The sequence below is a fragment of the Nomascus leucogenys genome, chromosome 9, assembly GCF_006542625.1.
Source record: "Nomascus leucogenys isolate Asia chromosome 9, Asia_NLE_v1, whole genome shotgun sequence".
Classification (NCBI taxonomy): domain Eukaryota; kingdom Metazoa; phylum Chordata; class Mammalia; order Primates; family Hylobatidae; genus Nomascus; species Nomascus leucogenys.
Window position 1 is genome coordinate 65,782,638 of NC_044389.1, and position 25,696 is coordinate 65,808,333.

The 25,696-nt window shown below is 38.5% G+C and overlaps 1 protein-coding gene across 5 annotated transcripts in view; it reads right to left on the bottom strand.

Moving 5' to 3' along the window:
- Nucleotides 1-25,696, bottom strand: part of LIN54 (lin-54 DREAM MuvB core complex component) — a 91,567-nt gene that overhangs the window by 14,395 nt on the left and 51,476 nt on the right. For all 5 annotated transcript variants that reach the window (XM_003265828.3, XM_003265829.3, XM_003265827.3 and 2 more), the window contains 3 exons: nucleotides 7,117-7,333; nucleotides 796-869; nucleotides 446-643 (listed from right to left, as the gene is read on the bottom strand). In XM_003265828.3, coding sequence (XP_003265876.3) covers nucleotides 446-643; nucleotides 796-869; nucleotides 7,117-7,333 — 489 coding nt within the window. The remainder of the gene's footprint in view (nucleotides 1-445; nucleotides 644-795; nucleotides 870-7,116; nucleotides 7,334-25,696) is intronic.

The window sequence follows — 25,696 nt, forward strand, 5'->3', positions numbered from 1 at the left end:
AGATCGCTAAAGATATGTCACCTGGAAATGCATCTCACAGTTTATTTTCCAATAAATAAACTTGGGCTTATTTTCCAAGTCAGTGGCATCAAATTTATGTGTGAGGAAGAGCTTTAATAACAGCCACAGTCTTTTCTAAATTCATTTGGACTCTGCTGATTTTAACTTCAGTCTATTTTCCATCATAGCGCCACAGGCTTGCGCTCTTGCCAAGCTGCTCTCAGTTCCAAATTGTCTGACTTGTATATCTGACCTGTGTTATATATTTCTAAATGCTAAAGGTACATAGAAATAAACTTAAAGGTTTGGGTTAACATTTTAAGATTTTGGAAAGTGCCACTTCAGTACTGAGTTAGATGTGTTCGAGTAGTTTCTGTGATAGCACTAGACATCTTGGACCCCATTATCACTTTTGCAATACAACGACTTCGTTTTTTCCACATACCTGAGTAACATACTGAGCTGGAAGCACTGCATAACCCACATTCCCTGTTCCCGGAGCCGGTGCCAGGACAGTGCCTGGTGGCAGGTTAGTGAGGTTGGGCTGGATCTGTGGCAGTGGTGTGGCAGGCATGATAAGCCGTTGCTGTGGCTGGCTAGTAGTTACTATTTGTGAAGTTGGATTGATTGGTTTTGGAACAACCTAAAAAGAAGGGACATATATCAATGACCACAAAATAAATTTTACAGCTGTTCAATTCAGTATAAATCTCTTGCACCTAAATCTTAACTTTCTATTTAAAAAGTAAATCATCTATTTGGGAAAGACTGAGAAAGAAGTTATGTGATACTCACTTGTTTGACAGCCTGAGCTGAGACAATTGGAACTGACATCCGCACTGGGGTTGTATTAACAACTACTGGCTTTGCTTTTTAAAAAACAAAAGAAGGATGAACAAGTTATTTACAGAAAATAGTATTTAAAACACTTAAGAATACTTAGCTCTCCCAAGTTATTCTCATAAAAGAGCTTAAAGAATTCCATTTGATTCCTAATTTGAGCAATCTTTAATCAGGATAGTTACCTTTCAAAATCGCTTACCCCATCTACCAGAGAACTTATATCTAAAGTGGCTACAGTCTATCCACTTTATGTGGGAATATTTGTAGGTTCAAGACATTCAAATGAAAATACTTCAATCTGTATTCAGATGATTTATACATTCAGTACTAAATCCAGTCAAATGAAATGTATAAATAAAAGAACTGTCATTCATAAGCTTGAGTAACAACAGCACTCTATACTACTATTTCTAATTGCTGTTTCTATCCAAACCAGAGAATATATCATTCTTGGGTTTTTGTTTTTTTTTAAGAAGGAGACTCACTCTGTCTGTCACCCAGGCTGGAGTGCAGTGGTGCAATCTCAGCTCACTGCAACCTCCGCCTCCCAGGCTCAAGCGATTCTTGTGCCTCAGCCTCCCAAGTACCTGAAGTTACAGGTGCGCACCACCATGCCCAGCTAATTTTTGTATTTTTAGTAGACACTGGGTTCTGCCATGTTGGCCAGGCTGGTCTCGAACTCCTGACCTCAGGTGATCCACCCGCCTTGGCCACCCAAAGTGGCGTGAGCCACTTATAGGCATGAGCCACTGTGCCCAGCCAGTGTAATTCAATATTTACAGAATACATAATAAAAGGCAGTACAGCAAAAAGGATAAGAACATGGGCTCTAAAGTCATAAGACCCAGGGTATTTAAATCCCAGTTCTGCCGTTTTCTAACAACTTAAGCTCTCTTTGCCTGTATCTTCATCTGCAATATGGGGAGTATCTACCTTATGGCATATAAGGGTTAAGTATATGTGGATTCATGAAAATTGATCAGAACACTGCCCTACAAATAGTAAATGCTCACTAAATGTTAGCTGCCATCATCGTTGTTGCAACTGCTACTACTATATAAATGGCATTGTAGCCATTGTTTCAGGAAAACTAAAGCACTAGACCTCTGCTGTCAGGGAGATTACATTCTAGTTCAGCTGATTAGGCAGGTGCCCAAATAAGATAAATATTATTAAAGAAGATACATGAAGAGCTGTGGGAGTTTAGAGGAAAGAGGATATATATATATAAAATTGGCAGAGGATGGAAATATAGAAAAAGCACATGGAGGACACAGTATTGAGATGGGCCCCAATCAATAGGCCGGCCGCATGGAGGGCACACAGACTGGAGAAGGGCATTTCACGCAGAGACGGACGCATGAGAAGTGGAGGCTTAATCTTGGGAAGCTGCAAAGCATATTCACAAATATTGGTGAACAAACCAGTCTGGCTAATACCTGGGATTAACGTAGACAAACACAGGCAAAAAGGCAGATTGCAGACATTTATGGAGGACCTTGAATGTTAGGGTAGGACTCTATATTTAATCTGTATTTTTAATTCAGTACGCAATGAGAAGTTTCTAGGGATTTTTAAATACAGAAATTATATTGAAATAAAAGAAACATTAATTGTATTTGGCAGCAGTGCATAAAACAGAATGGAGTTGCAAGAGACAAGTCAGAAGAGTGCAAAAAAATGAGGGTCTGATCTGGAGTGACAGCAATGGGAATAAAAAAGAGAGCAGATGCAAGAGACCTGGTGTAGGTGAAAGGACCATGACTTACCAACCACTGAATGGTAGCAACTGTAGGTATAAGCAAAGAAAATGTAAGTCACTGCAGAGCTTTCAAGTGACCAGGAAAATGACAGTTATTAGAACTAAAAACTCAAGGATGAGCTGTTTTAAAGGGAGGATGAAACTTGACATGGAGAAATACTGGGATGAAATTCAGGAAAGACACTGGCACTAGACATATACATTTGGACCAACAATTAGTGCAATTTTAAAAACTGCCTACTGCCATTTCCACTGATAAAAGCAGATTTAAGAAGATAGAAATGACATCTCTTCAGGTTTCACTGATGTAAAAGTAAGGCCTGGAGCCTGGTCTGAAAGAGAGGTTGAGAGAATTCTGAACAAAACGAAAAAGAATAAATTTCCTTAGATAGAAAGGCCACTATTATATCAGCAGTTTTTTTTTGTTTGTTTTGTTTTTACTTTTGGTGGGGACTGGAAGAATGATGGCTAAACACAAAAAAGCTGAGAGTCCTAGAAGAGAATCTTAGAGTAGGCACTCTGATTTAAAAGGCAGCAGCCCACTGCAGCAAGGTGACAAACTAGGGCAAAGGAGGGAGAGCAGGAGACGTCTAGAGAGAATATATGATTAGTGGTGATGGTTACACAATTTTGTGAATATACTAAAAACCAGCGAATTGTATGCTTTGAAAGGGTTAACTTTATGGTATACGTGAATTACATCTCAGTAAGGTTGTTATACAAAAAGAGTGTATGACTCTTTTCCTGTATGAAATACCAGAGCAGTGTGACATCTGATACCCAGTTTGAAGTTGTTCCTGTTCTGTTTGAATTTTCCTCTCAATTATACTGAAGCATTAGCAAGGTTATAAGAACCATTGTAGACTGGTCTCAGCAATGCTAGAAGGAATTAAAGGAGAGCCTGAATTCCTGCTTGGGACACAGAAGAGTGGACACCCTCCACCACCTGCTCCTGGGAGAGATGACAGTCGCTGTTCCATGAGCACATTGCAGTGATTCTGAAGTGAGAGCAATGACTGGTGGAATCCAAAAACTTCCTGATGGTCCTGAGAAATAACTGGGAAGGAGAGTGACCTGCCTTCCATCACATTAAATGGGGACTATCCCTGCCTTCTCCTCATACACATGCACAAATATGTGTGCACACACACACAGACCCTCCCTCCCTCCCTGGCCTAGTAAAGAAAACTTGGAAACTCAAATTTACATAGGTTTGACACTTGCATGCTGAGTTTTAACTGAAGCCTGGGGAATGAAGAAAATACAAAATCAAGTGGTCATAAAACAGAATACTATAAAATACCTAGGGAAGGGGATGTTAGGTAACTAGGTCAACCGTCTGCATTTCTCATCCTCCTTAGCTTAGCACACATTACTAACTACTACTTCAGTTTTCATAGAAGCTGGCATAATTGTGTAGTTTTTAGTCTTTGGCAGGAACTCTGAACAATCCTTTAGAATAGCCTCCTTCCAAACTTCAGAAACCATACCTGCAAGTGTTTGAGGCTTTTTAACTTCTTAAATTGGTTTCCTCCCTCACCGAGATGATAGGTTGTATTCTGAAAAGGCTAACCAAGCACTTTCCTGAGTCCTTCTACTATTCTGCCTACCACTGAACCAGCGATTAACATGGTGGAGCCTTTGAACATTAGTTCTTGTGCAACTTTCAGGGGAAAATGTACAAGATAAGCCCCTTTGGCATTTAAGTAAATTCCTCATAAAGAGACATTAATATATTTGATGAACTAGAGCAACTATTTAGTGTAACTCTAATAAAAATTGTATTTAACTTGTTATTCCTGTGAAATAATATATATTATATATATCCAGATCTTTTATGGGACAGGAGAGAAAGACAAAAAGAGAAAAATATAGATGGATATAAGGGAAATAATATGGGCAGTATATGTATGTGGCTGGGTGGGAAGAGGGTACAGAGTGAGGTGAAGAAGGCAGAGAGATACAGGGGAGAACAGAGAGACAATATTCAAGGTGGAAAGCACAAAAGGAAGCAGAAGGGAAGCAGAGAATGGTGAAGGATTGCCAGGTGGCAAGGAGAAAAAGAGAAGTAGGGACAGGCAGAAAGACAGACATAAAGCTGGAAAAGAAGGCACTAGTCAATACTGAAAAAAAATTTTTTTTTTTTTGAGACAGAGTCTCGCTCCATCACCCAGGCTGGAGTGTAGTGGTGCGATCTCAGCTCACTGCAACCTCTGCCTCCTGGGTTCAAGTGATTCTCCTGCTTCAGCCTCCCAAGTAGCTGGGATTACAGGTGTGCGCCACCACGCCCACCTAATTTTTGTATTTTTTTAGTAGAGACAGGGTTTTACCATGTTGGCAGGGCTGGTCTCGAACTCCCAACCTCAAGTGATCCACCCCCGCCTCAGCCTCCCAAAGTGCTGGGATTACAGGTGTGCACCACCATGCCCAGCCAATACTCTATTTTGAAATGTCCATCCCATTCCTCCATTCTCCCTGGATCTTCCTTATACGAAAGGCATACTCTTGCTAATGAATAAATTAATGTTAACATTAATTAGGTTTAATCCATTATATGGATTCTCAGCATACTATTATACACATACAAACACACACATAAAATACAACCAATTATATGTAATGACTGCTTTCTATCATCATCATCATACTACCTAAGTAGATTGGACTTACAGCACTTCCCTCAGTACCCTGCTAAGTTTAAGTATTAAGAGAATATAAAATTTGACTCCCTTAGTCAACAATATGGTTTTTTCATTTTTCCCCTCATTTAAGATTATGATAATGATTTTATTCCAAAATCTTTTCTCAAAAGAATTAGAAAATATAACTGCTTGCTGTGTCTAATTTAATAAGATATATACTAAAATACTGCTTACTGTTTTCTCCCTTCAGTAATTTGAAAGAGAAATAAATAGGTTTTATTCTTCTATAGGTTCCCTCAGGTGAACCACCTATCAGGAACAGGTAGCTCCAAATCTCTGATCTTTTTTTTAAATTTTTTATTTTAGACTACTCAAGTATAGCATTAAGAAGAGGAAAAAGGTAGAACAAGGAGTTCCAACTGTAACTGTGAACAATCAATCAAGATAATTCACGACCTTCAGACTACCCTCTGATCTCTTTTTTGTTTTGTTTTGAGATGGAGTCTCGCTCCGTCGTCCAGGCTGGAGTGCAGTGGCGCAATTTTGGTTTGCAGCAACCTCCTCCGCCCAGATTCAAGCGATTCTCCTGCCTCAGCCTCCTAGGTAGCTGGGATCACAGGCATGCGCCATCACACCTAGCTAATTTTTGTATTTTTAGTAGAGACGGGGTTTCGCCATGTTGGCCAGACTGGTCACGAACTCCTGACCTCAGATGATCCTTAGCCTCCCAAAGTGCTGGGATTACAGGAGTGAGCCACAGCACCTGATCTACCCTCTGATCTCTTAATAAAAATCAAAGAGTAACCAACTAGTCTTTAATTCTTCTATTTACTTTTGATAAACAATATATCATTTAATTGCCATCAACTGCTTCTTGACGTTGTCAGAATATAAAACAAGGAAACATGTAAGCCCTAAACTATAAACTATCCTGATCCTTTCATATCCCTCAATTTTTAGAAAAGTAGATAAATATGAAAAAGGTCATTTATGTGTCTATGGATGTATATCAGGTGGTAAGAAGGGTTAAACACAAACATAGAAAATAGAAGGACAACAAACAGGAATATCCTTTAGGGAAAATACAACTGAGCAAAATAAAACATTTTAATCACTTTTTTTTTTTTGAGATGGAATCTCGCTCTGTCGCCCAGGCTGGTGTGCAGTGGCATGATCTCAGCTCACTGCAACCTCCATCTCCCAGGTTCAAGCAATTCTTCGGTCTCAGCCTCCCAAGTAGCTGGGACTACAGGCGCACACCACCACACCTGGCTAATTTTTGTATTTTTAGTTGAGACAGGGTTTCACCATATTGGTCAGGCTGGTCTTGAACTCCTGACCTCAGGTGATCCACCTGCCTCAGCCTCCCAAAGTGCTGGGATTACAGGTGTGAGCCACCATGCCTGGCCCTTTAATCACTTTTTTAGTAGCAATTATAGATTCAAAATAAGTAAAAGCTGAAAGTGACATTAAGTTCTTACTTATACCTTGCCTATTTGTCACTTCAACTGACCCAAACCCTATCAAGGGGCTTTATAGTTTAGGAAATAAAATACATAATTCGGTTCCATCTAAATGTATCCCACTGGCATAAATGGCAGGTTTTAAAACCAGCAATAAAATGGCTAACCGCGAATTAACAAATAATTACTATTATCTGGTATAATAGCACACCGTGTACCAACATCTAGCAGAACGAATACTACAGTTATGCACAACTATCATTCTATTTCACTGCCTTCTGCACCAGTTACTGGCTCAAACTCAGTTGAAATGCCACTCTTCATCAGGATTTCAGCAAGAAATGGACAAATGTTCTTTAATCATGTTAAAAGCATGAATTACTGTTTTTAAAAAATGGTTACTAACCTTGCTGAAGAGGCTGAGTGTTTGTACTGGGATTCTGACTAACTGGCTGGGTTGAGCTACTGGCTGATGTGGCAGTAACAAGTCGGACATAATGAAACTTGCTTCCAGGCACTTGAATCTGCTGGACATTGGGAGCAGTTGCCAGAGGAATAATTGTCTTAAACTGTGATGTGCTCACTCCTCCAACAGTGATGGTCTGCACAGTTGACTTCACTGCCTATTAAACAATACAACATGGCTGTCATTAATCTGGGATGTAACTTTCCTACTATTTTTAATTTAAAACAATTGCTCAGGTTGTAAAGTATGCTCCTGTATTGCATCAAAAGCTGCTGAAAGGAACAACCTGTTCAAAGAGAAATGAAAAGAATGGTAATAAATACAGAAATAAAACCAAAATTAATGAGTTCTACCTTCCATCTCTAGTAGTTAACCTCCTTGGTAGTCCATTTCAGATGACTTGCTATGAAGAAATTATTACTTAATTTGCAAGTACTTACACAATTTTGTTAATATCAGGTAAAATTTATAAGAATTATTTTAAAATTCCCAGAATTAAGCCCCATATTCAATATAGAGAAAAGATGATACAGATAGTTGGCATTATTGCTACCTACCAAAATAACTACAACAAATTCTATATTCCCATGTTCTGTATGTTTTGTATTTTTAGTAGAGACGGAGTTTCACCATATTGGTCAGACTGGTCTTGAACTCCTGACCTCAGGTGATCCACCTGCCTCAGCCCCCCAAAGTGCTGCTTTTTCCCAAAAGAAAAGCCTACCTGATACCCTTACTAAGTTTAGTAAATTCTGAAAGGCATAATACTCCCTAGGTATAAAAGTACCCACTAGCATATGGGCAGGAGGCCAAATTCAGTCCAAAATTACCAATTTTGTTTGTCTAGGGAAACTAGTTTTGTATTCCCTGAGTCAAAAAAAATATATCTATATATTTTTATATTTATATATATAAAAAATATATAGATATATTTTTATATTTATATATATAAAAATATATCTATATATTTTTATATTTATATATATAAAAAAATATATATATATAGATATTTTTTTTTGAAGACAGGGTCTCATTCTGTCACCCAGGCTGGAGTGCAGTAGTGCAGTAACGGCTCACTGCAGCCTCGACCTCCTGGGCTGAACCCATCCTCCTGCCTCAGCCTCCTGAGCAGGTAGGACCACAGCTACCACGCCCAGTTAATGTGTGTGTATGTGTGTGTGTGTGTGTGTGTGTGTGTGTGTGGTAGAGACAGGGTCTCACTTTGCTGCCCAAGCTGGTCTTGAACTCCTGGGCTCAAGCAATCCTCCTACCTCAGCTTCCCATAAGGTAGGGATTACAGGTGGGAGCCACAATCATTTTAATTGATTAAAATGATTTAATTATCTTTAAAATTAAAGACTGACATTAATCCTTTTCTTTGGTCCAACAAAAGGCAATGGGAATTCCCTAAAAGCTAAATGAAACATCTTAGGCAGAGCAGAACACAATAGTCTTTTGAGAAGTACCTAACTGCTGTTTAACCAATGTACGACACACTGTCATATAATGCAAAGGATCAAAGATTCTCTAACCAGATATATAGTATTATTTTATAAATAATTACATCCCCACCTACTGTATAAAAAGCTCTCATGCTAAAAGACAACTGATGTATGATGGAGGAAATCTGTATTCACTATATGGATAATAATTTATGAAACAAGAATTCTAAATACTTTCATGAAAGTCCAGGAGAAAACAAAAATAATGCCATTTAGTTCAGAAACATTAAAAAAGACGTTACTTCTGCATAAAATAAGTCACATATTATCATAAGCAAAAACCAGATTCAAAATAAGAGATAACAGCAGCCATAGCAGTGAATTAAATGAAAACAGAAAGCATAAGAAAAATGATTAAATGTATAAATATGGAAGCTACTGAAAAATCAAGCAACCTATGAGACAAATACATACAATGGTGCAAAAGACATAGTCCTTACTATATCCGCTCAAAATGGGGGAAAAACACTAAGTACATTAGGAAACAAGGGGCTTGAAACATAATAGTTACATTTATTGGGTACTTAATATGCACGGAGGACAGTACTAAAAATTCTATAGAAGATTATCTGATCTAACAACCACACTATGAGGTAGTTATGGCATGGCATAGTACAGGGGTTGGTTTAACTAAGTTTGTTTAGTATACATTTTTCTATTGATCTTCTAAAAGTACATTTGATTGTGTATATTTAAGGTATATCACATGATGTACGGGATACATATAGCAAAATATACATAAATGTTACTATAATGAAGCAAATCAATATATCCATCATCTTGCATAGTTGTCCATTTTGTTTTTGTGGCAAGGGCAGTTAAAATCTACTTATTTAGCAGGACTCCCAAATACTGTACAATTTTGTTATTTACAGTCCTCACACTGTATATTAGATTTCTACACTTGTTCATCCTACATATCTATTATATTGCGTCCTCTGACCTAGTTCCTCTGCTACCCCCACCCAGTAACCAGTTTTATTTTCTATCTCTGTATATTTGACCATTTTTTTCCAGATTCCACATATAAGTGAGATCACGCAATACTTTTCTTTCTGTTTCTCTCTTAGCATAATGCCCACCAGATTCGTCCATGTTGTGGCAAATGGCAGGATCTTATTTTTCAAGGTTGAATAATATTTTATTTTATATATATACTACAGTTTCTTTACTCATTCATCTGTCAACAGGTTGTTTTCATATCCTGGTTATTGTGAATAGTGCTATAATAAACATGGAAGTGCAGATATCCTCATGAAGTGGTGATCTCATTTATTCTGAACATATTCCCAGCAGAGGGATTGCTGTCATGTGGTAGTTCTATTTTCAATTTCTTTAGAAATCTCCACACTGTTTTCCATAATGGCTGCACCAATCTACATCTCACAATCAATATACAAGGGTTCCATTTTCTGTACATCCTCACCAACATTTTTTATGTTAACTTTTGATAATAGCCATCCTAATGGGTGTGAAGTGGCATCTCATAGTTGCTCTCATTTTCCATTTTCCTGATGATTAATGATGTTGAATACAATTTCATATGTCAGTTGGCCATTTTTGTACCTTTGCAGAAATGTCTATTCAGGTACTTTGCGTATTTTTTAATTGGGTTGTCTTTCTACTATTAAGCTGTATGAGTTCTTTTCTTGTTGTTGTTGAGATGGAGTTTCACTCAGTCACCCAAGCTACAGTGCAGTGGCGCCATATCCACTCATTGCAACCTCTGTCTCCTGAGTTCACGTGATTCTCCTCCCTCAGCCTCCCAAGTAGCAGGGAATACAGGCACATGCCACCATGCCCAGCTAATTTTTGTATTTTGAATAGAGATGGGGTTTCAGCTGTTGGCCAGGCTGGTCTCGAACTCCTGACCCCCAAGTGATCGGCCTCCCTCAGCTTCCCAAAGTGCTGGGATTACAGGCATGAGCCACTGCACCCAGCCTGAGTTTTTTATAAATTGCAGATTTTAACCTCTTATCAGATATATGGTTTGCAAATGTTTTTTCCTCAATCCATAGGCTGCCATTTCATTTTATCATTTCCTTTGCTGTGCAGGAGCTTTTTTGTTTAATGCAGTCCATTTATTTTTGCTTTTTTTTTTTTTCCAGATGGAGTCTCACTCTGTCACCCAGGCTGGAGTGCAGTGGCATGATCTTGGCTTGCTGCAACCTCTGCCTCCCAGGTTCAAGCGATTCTCCTACCTCAGCTTCTCAAGTAGCTGGGATTACAGGAGTGTGCCACCACAACTGGCTAATTTTTGTATTTTTAGTAGAGACGAGGTTTCGCCATGTTGGCCAGGCTGGTCTTTAACTTCTGACTTCAAGTGATCCACCTGCCTCGGCCTCCCAAAGTGCTGGGTTTACAGGCATGAGCCACCATGCCTGGCCTCTATTTTAGCTTTTGTAGCCTGAGCTTTTGGTCTGATATCAAAAAAAACATTTCCAAGACCAATATCCAGGAACCTTTCCTCTATGTTCTCTTCTAAAAGTTTTATAGCTTCAGGTCTTACATTTAGGTATTTTATTCATTTTGAGTTGATTTTTATATATGGTTCAAAAGCCCAATTTCGGCTGGATGCGATATCATTTAATCACCAAAACAAGGCTGAAGCACAGTGGTGCAATCTCGGCTCACTGCAACCTCCACTTCCCCAGTTCAAACAATTCTCCCACCTCAGGCTCCCAAGTAGCTGGGATTACAGGTGTGTGCCACCACACCTGGCTAATTTTTGTGTTTTTAGTAGAGATGGGGTTTCACCATGTTGGCCAAGCTGGTATATAAGAGCTTTTAATCAGATTGGCAAAGACTGAAAATGACTGATTAACAGGAGAACATAAAAACAGACCACACCCTATGCAATCAGCTGACCTCTGACAATGCACCAGAAGCAATTCAATGAAGAAAGGATAGTCTTTTCAACAAATGGTACTAGCACAACAGAACGTCCACATGCAGCCTGTCACCCAGGCTGGAGTGCAGTGGCAGCATGATCATAGCTCACTGCAGCCTCAAACTCCTGGGCTCAAGCGATCCTCCTGCCTCAGCCTCCCGAGTAGCTAGACTATGTGCCCACCATCTTGCCTGCCTAATTTTATTTTTATTTTTTTGTAGAGACCAAGTCTCACTGTGTTGCCCAGGCTGGGCTCAAACTCCTAGCCTCAAGTGATCCTCTTGCCTCAGCCTCCCAAAGTGAAATATACTTCATTCTGCTTTTTAGTTATTCTTGGTGGAAGGGTTAGTGCAACAAGCTAGTTCCATATCGTCAAAAACAGAAAATCTATACTGCTGGGGTTTTAATCTAGGTATCTCCATTTCCTACTTATGTGATATTGGTTAAGTGACTAAACTTCTGAAAATGTGAAAATGGTACCTTTCTCATAGAATTGTGAGGATTAAATGAGTTAAATTATACAAAGTGCAAATAATAACATGTCACATAGTGCATGTTCAGTAAATGTGAGTCACTATTCCTATGATCATTATTGAAACAGATGATCAGCAATGCCCAATTTAGATAGCGAAGCTCAGAGAGATTAAGTAAATTCTCCAAGGTTACATAACTAAAAAGTAGCAGAGAAAGGATATGAAACAGATCTAACTCAAAAGACTATTTGCTTAACCAAAACATTATACTGCCTCCTACTCTAGATGCTTAATAGTAATTAAATGATTGAATAAACGCAAATAACATCCAGTCCTCAAGAACTCTAAGAACTAAAGTCACATATCTGCCTCTAAGACACACAAAAGTATTAGTTAGTATATTAAATAGAAGTATCCACTGCATTTTAAAGACCTTTACTTTACAATAGTTTTAGACTCACAAGGAGGTGTAAAACTAACAGAGTTCTGATACATCCTTCTCTGAACAGAATAAAATCTTACTAACCATTGGACATTGTTAAAACTAGGAAATTGACAATTGGCACAAAACTGGTTTTTTGTTGTTTTGTTTTGTTTTGTTTTTTAGACGGAGTCTCACTCTTGTCGTCCAGGCTAGAGTGCAATGGTGCAATCTCGGCTCACTAAAGCCTCCGCCTTCCCAGCTAAAGCAATTCTCCTGCCTCAGCCTCCCAAGTAGCTGGGATTACAGGCGCCCACCACCACACCTAACTAATTTTTTTTTTTGTATCTTTAGTAGAGATGGGGTTTCACCATGTTGGCCAGGCTGGTTTTGAACTTCTAACCTCGGGTGATCTGCCTGCCTCGGCCTCCCAAAGTGCTGGGATTACAGGTGTGAGCCACAGCGCCTAGCCAACACAAAACTATTAACTAAACTACAGAACAGATCATATTCCGATTTCACCAGTTTTTATGCACACTTTTTTGATGTGTTAGTCCATGTAATGTTATCACTTGTAGAGATTCATGTAATCAACACCGCCATGAAGATATATAAAATTCTTCAATCACCCCAATCTCCCTTGCACTATGCTTTATGGTAACACTCTCTCCCCAGCCCTAAACCTTAGCAACCACTTATTAAACCACATTTCTTAGCATCTAAAAAACTAAGTAACATATCAGTTACACTTAAAAACTGAAAAAGACAGAAGGATTTTATACATTTCATTGCTTGAAAGAATTCACAAATTGGCCCCTTTCTTCAATTACAGTGGCCTGCAAAGAACTACATGTGAACGTCTCTCTGAAAATACACCCATTACATAAAACAGTTCATGTGCATTCAATAAAAATCTTCATTTGGAATTATCTCTGTTTCCTGAATAACACCTTTAAGAGTTGGGCTAAAAAGCAAATATCTTAATTTAGATTCAAAATAGCTATGTTTAACATATATAAGTGACTGCCCTCAAAAACGCGGATAGACTTGCAAGACATTTCTATTTGTACTATTTCCTAAGCCATTTCTTTTTACAGATTAATATAATTATATATTTAAGACAATTTCTTGGATCATTAGTTTCCTATTACTAAATGCCAAAAGTCCTTACCTAAAAGGAAAAAAGGAATAAAACATTCTTCTTTTGTCCTCACAAATAAATATTCACTTTTACTTGGTGATTTTGATACATATTTGTAGATATGTAGATATGAAAATAGAGAGATATGGCTTAACCAATATCCAAAAACACTGAATTTGTATAAATACATATTAATATAGTTTTTAAAAATTTGTGACAATGTTTATAGAGCTTGTCATTATGGGAAAGCTATGATTACGTTATCCTGATTCCCAAATTGTAGGTTATTAAAATAAATAAACCTAGCAGGAAACAAATCTGCAAGCTTTAAAATACTTTCAAGCTAAAAGAGACAAATGATAAAGTAAGAAAAGATAAATATTAAATGTATTATATGACCAATGACAGTGAACCTTGAGATGCACGAGAACATTCAGCACTGATGTATTGACTGGTGAAATATTACAAAAGAGGTATAAGCCATTCATTTGCTATTTTTCCATGGATATTAATCCAGCTTATGTTTTATTCATAGCTATGAGTTATAGTGACATGGATGAGTAATTTATATGTGGTGTATTAGTATCCATGGTAGCAGTCACAGAAGGAGTCCAATGATGATATGAAGCAAAATCAGACAAACTATAAGGTATCAGGACCAGAAACCCGCCCTACTAAGGATTAAAACATATTTATCAAGATAGGGAAAATAAAATAGTATGGGATTAGCCTAGGAACAGAGTGCTAAAGATCAAAGGAATACATTTTTAAAAATCTATATATAAAAAAGTTTATAAAAGTGGGCATCTCAAATCAATGGAGAATGATAATAATGTGGATTAGCTACATGATCTGAAGAAAAAAGCTGATCCCTATACCTCATTCCTTTTAACAAATTCCAAATGGATTTAAGATTTAACCTAAAAAGTAAAACCACAATTGGTATTAAAATATATAGACCAATAGAACAGAATAGAGAGACCTAAGGGAAAAAAAAAACCATTTATGATCAAATGATTTTCAACAAGGGTGCTGAGATAGTTCAACAGGGAAAAGACATACTTTTCAACAAATGGTGCTGGGAAAACTGAATATCCATGTGCAAAACAGTGAAGTTGGACCCTCACCTACCTAACAAATTATACACAAATGAACTCAAAAGAGATCCACGACCAAAATGTAAAAGCTAAAACTAAAAAAAACTCTTAGAAGAAAACACAGGGCAAAGCTTCACAACATTGGGTCTGGCAATGATTCCTTGGATATGACACCAAAGGTGCAGACAATCAAAGAAAAATAGAGAAATGGATATCATTAAAATTTTTAAATTTTGTGCATCAGAAAACACTATCAACAGAGTAAAAAGGCAACCCACAGAATGGGAGAAAACATTAGCAAATCGTATATTGATAAGTGATTAACATTTAGAATACACAGAGAACTCCTAAACGTAGTAACAAAAAATAAACAATCCAATTTTAAAATGAGCAAAGAACTTGGATAGACTTTTCTACAAATAAGATATAGAAATGGCCAATAAGCACATAAAATGGTGCTCAGCATTACTAATTATTAGGGAAATACAAGTCAAAACTAAAATAAGATACTACCTCACATCCATAAGGACGGCTACTGTCAAAAACAACTGTTGGTAAGGATGTAGAGAAACTGGAATCTTTATGCACTGTTGATGAGAATATAAAATAGTACACTGTGGAAACAGTATGACAGTTCCTTAAAAAAGTAAAAACAGAATTACCATATGATCCAGCAATTCTACTTTTGAGTACATACTGTACTCAAAAGAATTAAAAGTAGAGTCTTGAAGAGATATTTGTAAACTCACGTTCATAGCAGAACTATTCACAATAGCCAAAAGGTGGAAACAACTCAAGTGTCCACAGACAGATGAATGCCTAATCAAAATACAGTGCATATATATCCAATGGAATATTATTCAGGCCTAAAAAGGAAGGGTATTCTGATGTATATGCTATAACACCAATGGACCTTCAGGACCTTATGCTAAGTAAAATACGCCCATCACAAAAAGACAAATATTGTATGTTTACACTTACATGAAGTACTATAGTCAAAATTATGGAGACATTAGTAGAATAGTGACTTCCGGGGACTAAGGAGAGAAAAGATGAGGGGTTATTTTTAATTTCTTTAGAGACAAGATGTCACTTTGTGGCCCAGCCTGGACAGCAGTGGTGCGACAGCTTAGGCACTCGCAAGGCAGTGATTGCTGCCTCAACTTTCTGGGCTCAAGGGATCTTCCCATCTCAGCCTCCTCTAGGTGGGCCTACAGGCATGCATCACTACGCCCAGCTAATTTTTTAATTTTTTAGAGATGGGGGTCTCGCCATGTTGCCCAGACTGATCTTGAACTCCTGGGCTCAAGCAACCCTCACACCTTAGCCTCCCAAAGTGCTGGGATTACAGGCTTGTGCCAGCACGCCAGACTGGAACGGGGAGTTATTGTTTAAAGGATATAGAAATTCAGTTTCACAAGAAGAAAACAGTTCTGGAGATGGATGGTGGTGATACTTACAGAACAATATGAATGTACTTAACATCACTGAACTGTATAATTTAAAAAGATGGTAAATCCTATATTACCTATATTTTGCCACAATTTTAAAAAATTGAAAAAATAGCTGGGTACAGTGACTCACACCTGTAATCACAGCTACTTGGGAGGCTGAGATGGGAGGATCATTTAAGGCCAGGTGTTTAAGACCAGCCTGGGCAACATAGCAAGACTCTGTCTTTAAAAAATTAAAAATAAAGAAAGAAATAGATATCCACTTGGCAAGCTAAGTTATGAAAACCAGTCAGTATCGCCCTGGCATGCAATGGCTCACATCTGTAATCCCAGCAATGTGAGACGCCGAGGTGAGCAGATCACTTGAGCCAGGGAATTCAAGACCAGCATGGGCAACATGGCGAAACCCCATCTCTACAAAAACTGAAAACATTATCCAGGCGTGGTGGCATGTGCCTACAGTCCCAGCTCTGAGGTGGGAGGATTGTCTCAGCCTGGGAGGTGAAGGCTGCGGTGAGCCATGATCGCACCACTGCACTCCAGCCTGGGTGACAGAGCGAGACCCTGTCTCAAAAACAAAAAAATCAGGATCAAAATGATGTAGAATCAAATACTAATTTAACCATTTCATAAAGTTAAAAAAAACTATCTGCTCCTGTACTTAATTTGTACTAAAGGAATGTTACATGTAAAAAAAAACCATAAAACTAAATGATTTTCAAAATAGATAAATATTGGAATAAGGAAGACTTATCCAAGTGTGACTCAAAAACTAAAAATTCACACATGAAGAGACTAAATTTTGACTAATTTAATGTGAAATTTCTGCAAGGAAAAACATTATATAGAACAAGCCATGGAGAAAAATATTTGTAACCACATTAATAATAAAGAAATAAGTTCCTTAATGTACCGTGGACATTTTTAAGACCACAAAGGAAAAAAGACAATGCAATAGGCATGGAGTTCACAGAGTAATTTTTAAAAATACAAATTTATATGAGATTATTTATTTATTTATTTATTTATTTTTAAGACGGAGTCTCACTGTGTCTCCCAGGCTGGAGTTCAGTGGTGCGATCTCAGATCACTGCAACCTCTGCCTCCCCAGTTCTGGCGGCTCTCCCACTTCAGTCTGCCAAGTAGTAGGAAGTACAGGCACGTACCACCATGCCCGACTAATTTTTGTATTTTTAACAGAGACGAGGTTTCACCATGTTGGCCAGGCTGGTATATGACATTTTTTAATCAGTTAAATTGGCAAAGACTGAAAATGACTAATTAACGGGAGAACGTAAAAACAGACCACACCCAACACAATCAACTGCCCTCTAACAAAGCACCAGAAGCAATTTAATGAAGAATGGATAGTCTTTTCAACAAATGGTGCTGGTATAACAGAAGGTCCATGTGCAAAAAAAGGAATCTAAACACAGACCTTACACCTTTCACATAGGGCTCACAGACCTAAACATAAAGTGCAAAACTGTACAACTCCTAGAAGATAACATTTGGTAACCCTGAGTTTAGCTCTATCTTTTTAGATACACTACCAAAAGCACAATCCATGAAAAAAAAAACTGGTAAGTCAAACTTCATTAAAATTAAAAACCGCTCTGCAAAAACCACTGTTAATATGATTCAAGAACACGATTTTTTAAAAGTACATTGTTAAGGCCGGGCGCGGTGGCTCACGCTTGTAATCCCAGCACTTTGGGAGGCCGAGGCGGGCGGATCACGAGGTCAGGAGATCGAGACCACGGTGAAACCCCGTCTCTACGAAAAATACAAAAAATTAGCCGGGCGTGGTGGCGGGCGCCTGTAGTCCCAGCTACTCGGAGAGGCTGAGGCAGGAGAATGGCGTGACCCCGGGAGGCGGAGCTTGCAGTGAGCCGAGACTGCGCCACTGCACTCCAGCCTGGGTGCCTGGGTGACAGAGCGAGACTCCGTCTCAAAAAAAAAAAAAAACAAAAAAAGTACATTGTTAAAAGAATGAACAGGCTGGGTATGGTGGCTCACACCTGTAATCCTAGCACTTAGAGAGGCCGAGGAAGGCAGATCACTTGAGGTCAAGACCAGTCTGGCCAACATGTTTAAACCCCGTCTCTACTAAAAATACAAAAATTATCCGGCCTTGGTGACATCCACTTGTAATCCCAGCTGCTCAGGAAGCTGAGGCAGGAGAATCACTTGAACCTGGGAGGTGGAGGTTGCAGTGAGTCGAGATTGCGCCACTGCACTCCAGCCTGGGTGACAGAGCGCGACTCCATCTCAAAAAAAAACATAACATAACGTAACGTAACGTAACGTAACGTAACATAACATAACGAACAGACAAGCCATAGATTGAGAGAAAATATCTGCAAAACACATGGTAAAAGGCAATGAGAAAAAGGAGATCATAAAACTAAGAGAAATACCAATCATTTCCAAACCTATAAAGACAGACATATAGAACTGGATCTCAATTCAAATGTAGTGAAAAAAATATGACTGGGGAAATGTGAACACTAACTAGGTATTTAATAACAATAAAGGGGCTAGGCATGGTGGCTCATGCCTGTAATCTCAGCACTTTGGGAGGCCAAGGTGGGAGGATCGCTTGAACTCAGGAGTTCAAGACCAGCCTAGGCAACACAGCAAGACCCCCATCTCATTAAAAAAAAAAAAAAAAAAAAAAAAATTAAAAGACTGTAAGTTTTTTTCCCAAAAGTCCCTATCTTTTCTATACATAAAGACACATCTACAGATGAAATGACATGATTAACCTAAAAAATGAGAAGCAAGGTGACAAAAAATAGGCAAGCTGATAATTCCAAAGTTGGATGAAAGGTACATGGGGGTTAATTGCTATTTCAACCTTTTAATATATTTGAAATTTTTTTGAGATGGAGTCTTGCTCCGTCACCCAGGCTGAAGTGCAGTGGCACAATCTCAGCTCACTGTAACCTCCACCTCCCGGGTTCAAGCGATTCTCCTGCCTCAGCCTCCCAAGTAGCACCTGCTACCATGCCCAGCTAAATTTTTTAGTATTTTTAGTAGAAATGGGTTTTTGCCATGTTAGCCAGGCTGGTCTTGAACTCCTGACCTCAGGAGATCCACCTGCCTCGGCCTCCCAAAGTGCTGGGATTACAGGCATGAGCCACCATGCCTGGCCTATATTGTAAATTTCTATAGTAATAGTATTTTTTATTTTTTGAGACTTAGTCTCTCCTGGCCAAAATGGTGAAATCCCATCTCAACTAAAAAAAAAAAAAAAAAAAGACTTTTTAAAAATATGGCAATAACGGCTGGCCATGGTGGTTCATGTCTGTAATTCCAGCACTTTGGAAGTCCAAGGCAGACAAATCATTTGAGCCCAGGAGTTCAAGACCAGCCTGGGGCAACACGGTAAAACCCTGTCTCTACAAAAAATACAAAAAATTAGCTGGGCATGGGATTGTGCTCCTGTAGCCCCAACTACCTGGGAGGCTGAGGTGGGAGAATCACCTGAGCCTGGGAAGTTAAGGCTGCAGTGAGCTGTGATCGCACCACTGCACTCCTGCCTGGGTGACAGAATAAGACCGTTTCATTTAACAATTTTTAAAAAGGCAACAGGACCCCACAGGTATTCAATCAACACAATATATAATTGTATAAAACAAAACCAATATATATAACACAGTAAAAAGAAGAATTTCTCATTCATCTATTCTTTCTGCCTCTTTCTTCTTTGGGGTGGAGGGGCGGGAGGAGTCTTTCTTCTTTTTCTTAAAAAAACATAGAGACAGGGTCTCACTATGTTGCCCAGGCTGGTCTCGAACTCTTGAGCTCAAGTGATTCTCCCGCCTCAGCCTCCCAAAAAGTGCTGAGATTACAGGTGTGAGCCACCGTGCCCAGCCATTTCTACTTCTTTATCCTGGCTAATGGGTACTGGTATAAAGATCTATATGTAAGATAAAAATCTGGGTAACACAATCAATAGAACCTACGACTTGTAGTCACCTCAATTCCACAATTCTTACTAATCTTACAATAATTGGTCAATATATTAGGAAAATGGATCCCATTGTTTTCAAATTGTATTCATTACCACCACAATTCAATTACGTAAGAGCTTCACAGCTAAAAGCAAAAGCAATCAACTTCTGAAACCATTTCCCCAAGTCTGTTCTCATTTTCAACTTGGCAATACTGTCACTGGTCACATCACTTCCTGCCGGGATATTTGCAAAACACACTGAAAGTAAGCTTTATGATTCCAGTCTCTACCTGCCCACCACACAATTTCTGACAGACACTGATTCATAAAGCTTGAATCCACCACACAGACATTGCCTAATATTTTGCAAACTTTACTTTCATGTTTTTATTAAATCTCTTATCTCAGAAATATCCCAAGAGTCTCCATTTAATGACAAAATTAAGCCTAAATTTTCTTCGTTTTGAAGATTAGCCCTAATCTGATCCTATGTTTATTTTCTCTCCATTCCCTCCAAAGCATTTCCAATATTTCCAATTCATATTTCCAATCAGAGTAGTGATCTTCCTGTCCCACGTGTACTTATCTGTTTCAGCTCCAGTCCTTCACTCTTGTGGCTGACATCCATTCTAAACCATACCCATAGAAAACTTTAGCTTAAGATGCCCTCTCTAACCATCCCAACTGTAGTTGAATCCCCTTAGGTAGGATCTCATGACATAATTTATCTTTCTTTTCTTGGTTTTGTCAGTTTATGTTTGTGTAATTATTTGATTCATTTGTCATACTCCCTCCCCCACCCCCATAAACTTTAGGTTCTGTGTATCTATTTTTGCTCTCTAATTCCCCAAAAAGAGCACAGAAAATGCCCCTACCACATAGTAAGCATTCAATAAATACTTGTTGAATGGTGAAAGAAGGAATACCAGGACTTCTTTCTTCCTCTTTCCTCTGCACTTTTATATCACCTAATCTATACTACACAACTTAGCACCTATCTCATCACTCATTATTTTACTTGCATTCCATTTTGTCTGCTGAACCATTGCAAGCTGTTCAGCATAAGCACAGGGCACACAGAGACCTCAATAAACACTTGATAGCCACTGATAATTACGAAATGGAAGAGTGTCTCTTTGTAACAAGAAGCCTTCATCATTGTTCAGACTCCCAGTTCACTGTACAACTAATGCCAATTTACCTGTGTTTACGTAGCATTATTATGTATATATACAGATGATTATTCTACAGACTGCTTGTTGTTAACCAAAATCCATATTCTCTTCTGCTTCCTAGGCTTACAGCCAGATTATATTTCTTCGTCTCCCTTGCAGTAAGGGAGGGCCATGCAACTGAGTTTTAGCTAGTGAAATGAATGGATGCAATATGCATACTTCCAGGTCTGGTTCATAAAAGCTTCCTGTATGTGCCTTTTCCGTGTCTTTTCCCCTTCCAGCTCACTGGAATGGCGATAACCATCAGGGAGACTGGAAGTATCACTTCTCCAACTGTAATTTCCATCCTATTGTCACTTCTGGCCTATTGTAAATATTAGCATTTAAAATAAAACTGCTACATTACTTTTTAAAGTGCAGTCAACAGAATCAAATCAACATAAGTGATTTGATGCCCACCATTATTTACTAGGTTTTTAATTTTTTTAAATTTATTTTTGATTTATTTTTTATTATTATTATTTTTGAGATGGAGTCTTGCTCTGGCTCCATTGCCCGCGCTGGAAGGCAGTGGCGCAATCTCGGTTTACTGCAACCTCCGCCTCCTGGGTTCAAGTGATTCAGCCTCCCAAGTAGCTGGGATAACAAGCGTGTGCCACTACACCTGGCTAATTTTGTATTTTTAGTAGAGACGGGGTTTCACCATGTTGGGCAGGCTGGTCGCAAACTCCCGACCTCGGGTGATGCTTCTGCCTCAGCCTCCCAAAGTGCTGGAATTACAGGTGTAAGCCGCTGTGCCCAGCCTATTTACTATGTTTTTAAAAATAAAATAAACCATTCTCTAACAGTCAGAAATTTATATTTTTCCTTTTCTGTGAACTTGTATTTGAATTCCATTTCATCTAAAAATTTTATTTTAATGTAACATTCTTATGCTTGAAATTCCTTTATCATACTTCCCTGAAACAAAAAAAAGTACGTAAATTGAAAATTTAAAAACATTAAAACATTGCTCTAGAGCTGATGGTGATGGCTCATGTCTGTAATCCCAGCAACTCAGGAGGTTGAGGAGGCATACTAGAGGCCAAGAGTTTGAGACCAGCCTGGGCAACATCACAAGACCGAGATTCCAAAAAAATTTTAAAAAATTATCTGGGCATGGTGGTGCACACCTGTAGTCCTAGCTATTCAGGAGGCTGAGGCAAGAGGATTGCTTCAATCCAGGAGTCTGAGGCTATAATTAGCTATGATCACACCACTACACTCCAGCCTGGGTGACAAAGCAAGACCCAATCTTGGAAAAAAAAAAACCCAAAACCAAAAAACAAAACATTGCTCAAAATTATTTCATCTGATGGAGTTAACAATATAATTACTGTATGCAATTAACCAAAGCAATGGAAATAACAATTTGTACAAATATACTACAACATTAAAAATTTTATTGAAATGCATCTCTTACTAGATAGATGATGAGACTCATTTTTTAAAAATTACTTCTTGTGTCCATAGATATTACATGTACCTAGAGTAAGAACTCAGCAACAATTATATTCCTACTTTTCATAATTATAAACATTGAAAAACATTGTTCTCACAGATAAGTATGTATGAACAGGATTTTTATTATAATAATATATTAATATTTTTAATTCCTTCTGAGTCTTATAACAAAAATAATTATGTTCTACCATCAAAAATTATTTTTAAGAAGTTGAAAAAAATTATCTTTAATTATGTGAGAACTCACTTAAGTCTTCCTTCAACTTGGTAGAAGATAAAGATTGAAACCTATCTGAACTATAATAATCTACAGTCATTCATTTTCTCAATTTCTAGGAAATTTATCAAAAAAGCTTTTTCACCAAAACATATCAAATGATAGGTACCTTTTTTATCCTGATACATTCATAAATGGTTAGGAAAAATGGTTTTTAGTTGTTCACTACCTGAGTGAAATCACTTTCTTTTTTTTTGAGACAGTCTTGCTCTGTCATCCAGACTAGAGTGCAGTGGCATGATCAGAGCTCACTGTAACCTCAAACTGCTGGGATCAAGCCATCCTCCTGCCTCAAACTCACAAGCAGCTAGGACACTACAGGCACACACCAGCACACGGGGCTAATTTTTAACTTTTTTGTAGAGTTGGGATCTCACTATGTTGCTTAAGATGGTCTCGGCCTCTCACAATCCTGCCACCTCAGCCTCCCAAAGCGTTGGGACTACAGGTATGAGCCATTGCATCTCGATTGTCCTTTTTTTTGTGAGACAAGGTTTCACTCCATCACCCAGGTTGGAGTGAAGTGGTACAATTGTGGCTCAATGCAGCCTCAACCTCCTGGGTTCAAACCATCCTCCTGCTTCAGCCTCCTGAGTAGCTAGGACTACAGGCCCACACCACCACGCCTGGCTAAGTTTTTATTTTTGTACAGGGGTGGGGTCTCATCATGTTCCCCAGGCTGGTCTCAAACTCCTGGTGCCCGGTCTATGTCTTAATAAAGTTTTGATTTACACAGATGTATGCATTTTATCTGAATTCATCCCGTGGTACCTTTAAGATTAGTATATTTCAGTATAAGTAAATTTTACCAGCCAGGCGTGGTAGCTCACACATGTAATCCCAGCACTTTTGGGAGGCCAAGGCAGGTAGGTTGCTTGAACCCAGGAGTTTAAGACCAGCCTGGGCAACATGGTAAAAACCCATCTCTACAAAAAATACAAATATTAGCTGGGTGTGAGGCATGCGCGTGTATTCCCAGCTACTCGGGAGGCTGAGGCAGAAGGATCACTTTAGACCAAGAGGTCAAGGTTGCAGTGAGCCACGATCACGCCACTGCACTCCAGTCTGGGTGACAGAGAGATCCTGTTTCAAATAAATTTTTAAAAAAATTTTCTTTTGAACCTAAAAAAAAAAAATCCCTTTAAACACATAGTAAAGTCTAGTTGATATACTTGATGGGCTATTTGGAGAGAAGTATATTAAATATGTGCAACTTACTTTGAAGTGCATTTTAACAAAAGATGATTAATAGATGGAAGTATGGATAGACATATGATAATGCAACTATAGCCAAATGTTGAATCTAGAATTATAGAAGCTTCAAAGAATTCTACTCAAGCTACAAGACCTAGAAGTAGGAGGAGTTCAAGAAGACATACTGGTCACAGAAATCAGAGAAGTAAAAAATTTTTACTTAACCTTCTGTACACAGCTTATGCCCTGAAATTCTTCACATGGCAGTCAAGTACATTCTTCATTCAAAATGGCTATGTGACGGTTCATTACCTACCACAGGCCGGACAAACAGGAAAGATTTGTTGCAAAACTAAAGGCTGAAAAAAAAGAGTGCTTCACTGGGTAGGAGAGCAAAACTAATATGAAGCATATGTAAGGATGTCCAGGATAATCTGCATAGACTCTCAAAAGTAAAAAGAAGGATTTTCTAAAGATGCATTTCTGTTCACCATGAAAACAATAAGAAGGCCGGGCGTGGTGGCTCACGCCTGTAATCCCAGCACTGACAGGCTGAGGCGGGCAGATCACCTGAGGTCAGGAGTTCGAGACCAGTCTGGGCAACATGGTGATACCCCGTCTCTACTAAAAACACAAAAAAATTAGCCAGGCTGTAGTGGCACATTCCTATAGTCCCTGCTACTTGGGAGGCTGAGGCAGGAGAATCGCTTGAACCCCAGAGACGGAGGTTGCAGTGAGCCAAGATGGCACCACTGCACTCCAGTCTGGACGACAGAGTGAGACTCTGTCTCAAAAAAAAAAAAGAAAAAATATATTTATTCATCCAACATTACATAAAGTGTGACCAGGCCTTACATTTTAGGAATATTTACCCACTATAAGACCTTTATTAATGGGAAAGAAAGAGCACTCTAGGAATCTAACCCTCATTTCTTTTTTTGGATATAGAGTCTTGCTATGTTGCCCAGGCTGGCCTTGAACTCCTGGACTCAAGCAATCTTCCCGCTCCGGCCTTCCAAGTAGCTGGAACTACAAGTGTGTGCCATTACATCTGGCTTAACCCTCATTTATTTGACCCAATCCCACAGAACCAAAGCAGACCTTTATATTCCCTTGAATTTCAGCTCTAAAAGTTCAACTTTTTCTAATCAGTTTTGGTATGAATCACTGACCTGGATTCACTCTTTGCACTAAGTTACCTACTTTTAATAGAATATGGTTTCTCTACTGTAGTGGTATAAACTTTTAAAAATTTATTTTTAAACTTAAAATCCAGACGGACATTCTAGTAATAAAATGAGAGCCAGACTCAGAGATGATCCAGATGTTACAACCATCATATAAGGACTTTATAATTAATTAATCAAGCTAGTAGAAAAGATGGACAACAGATAATGAATATAAAAGGAATTTCAGCAGAGAGATGGGAACC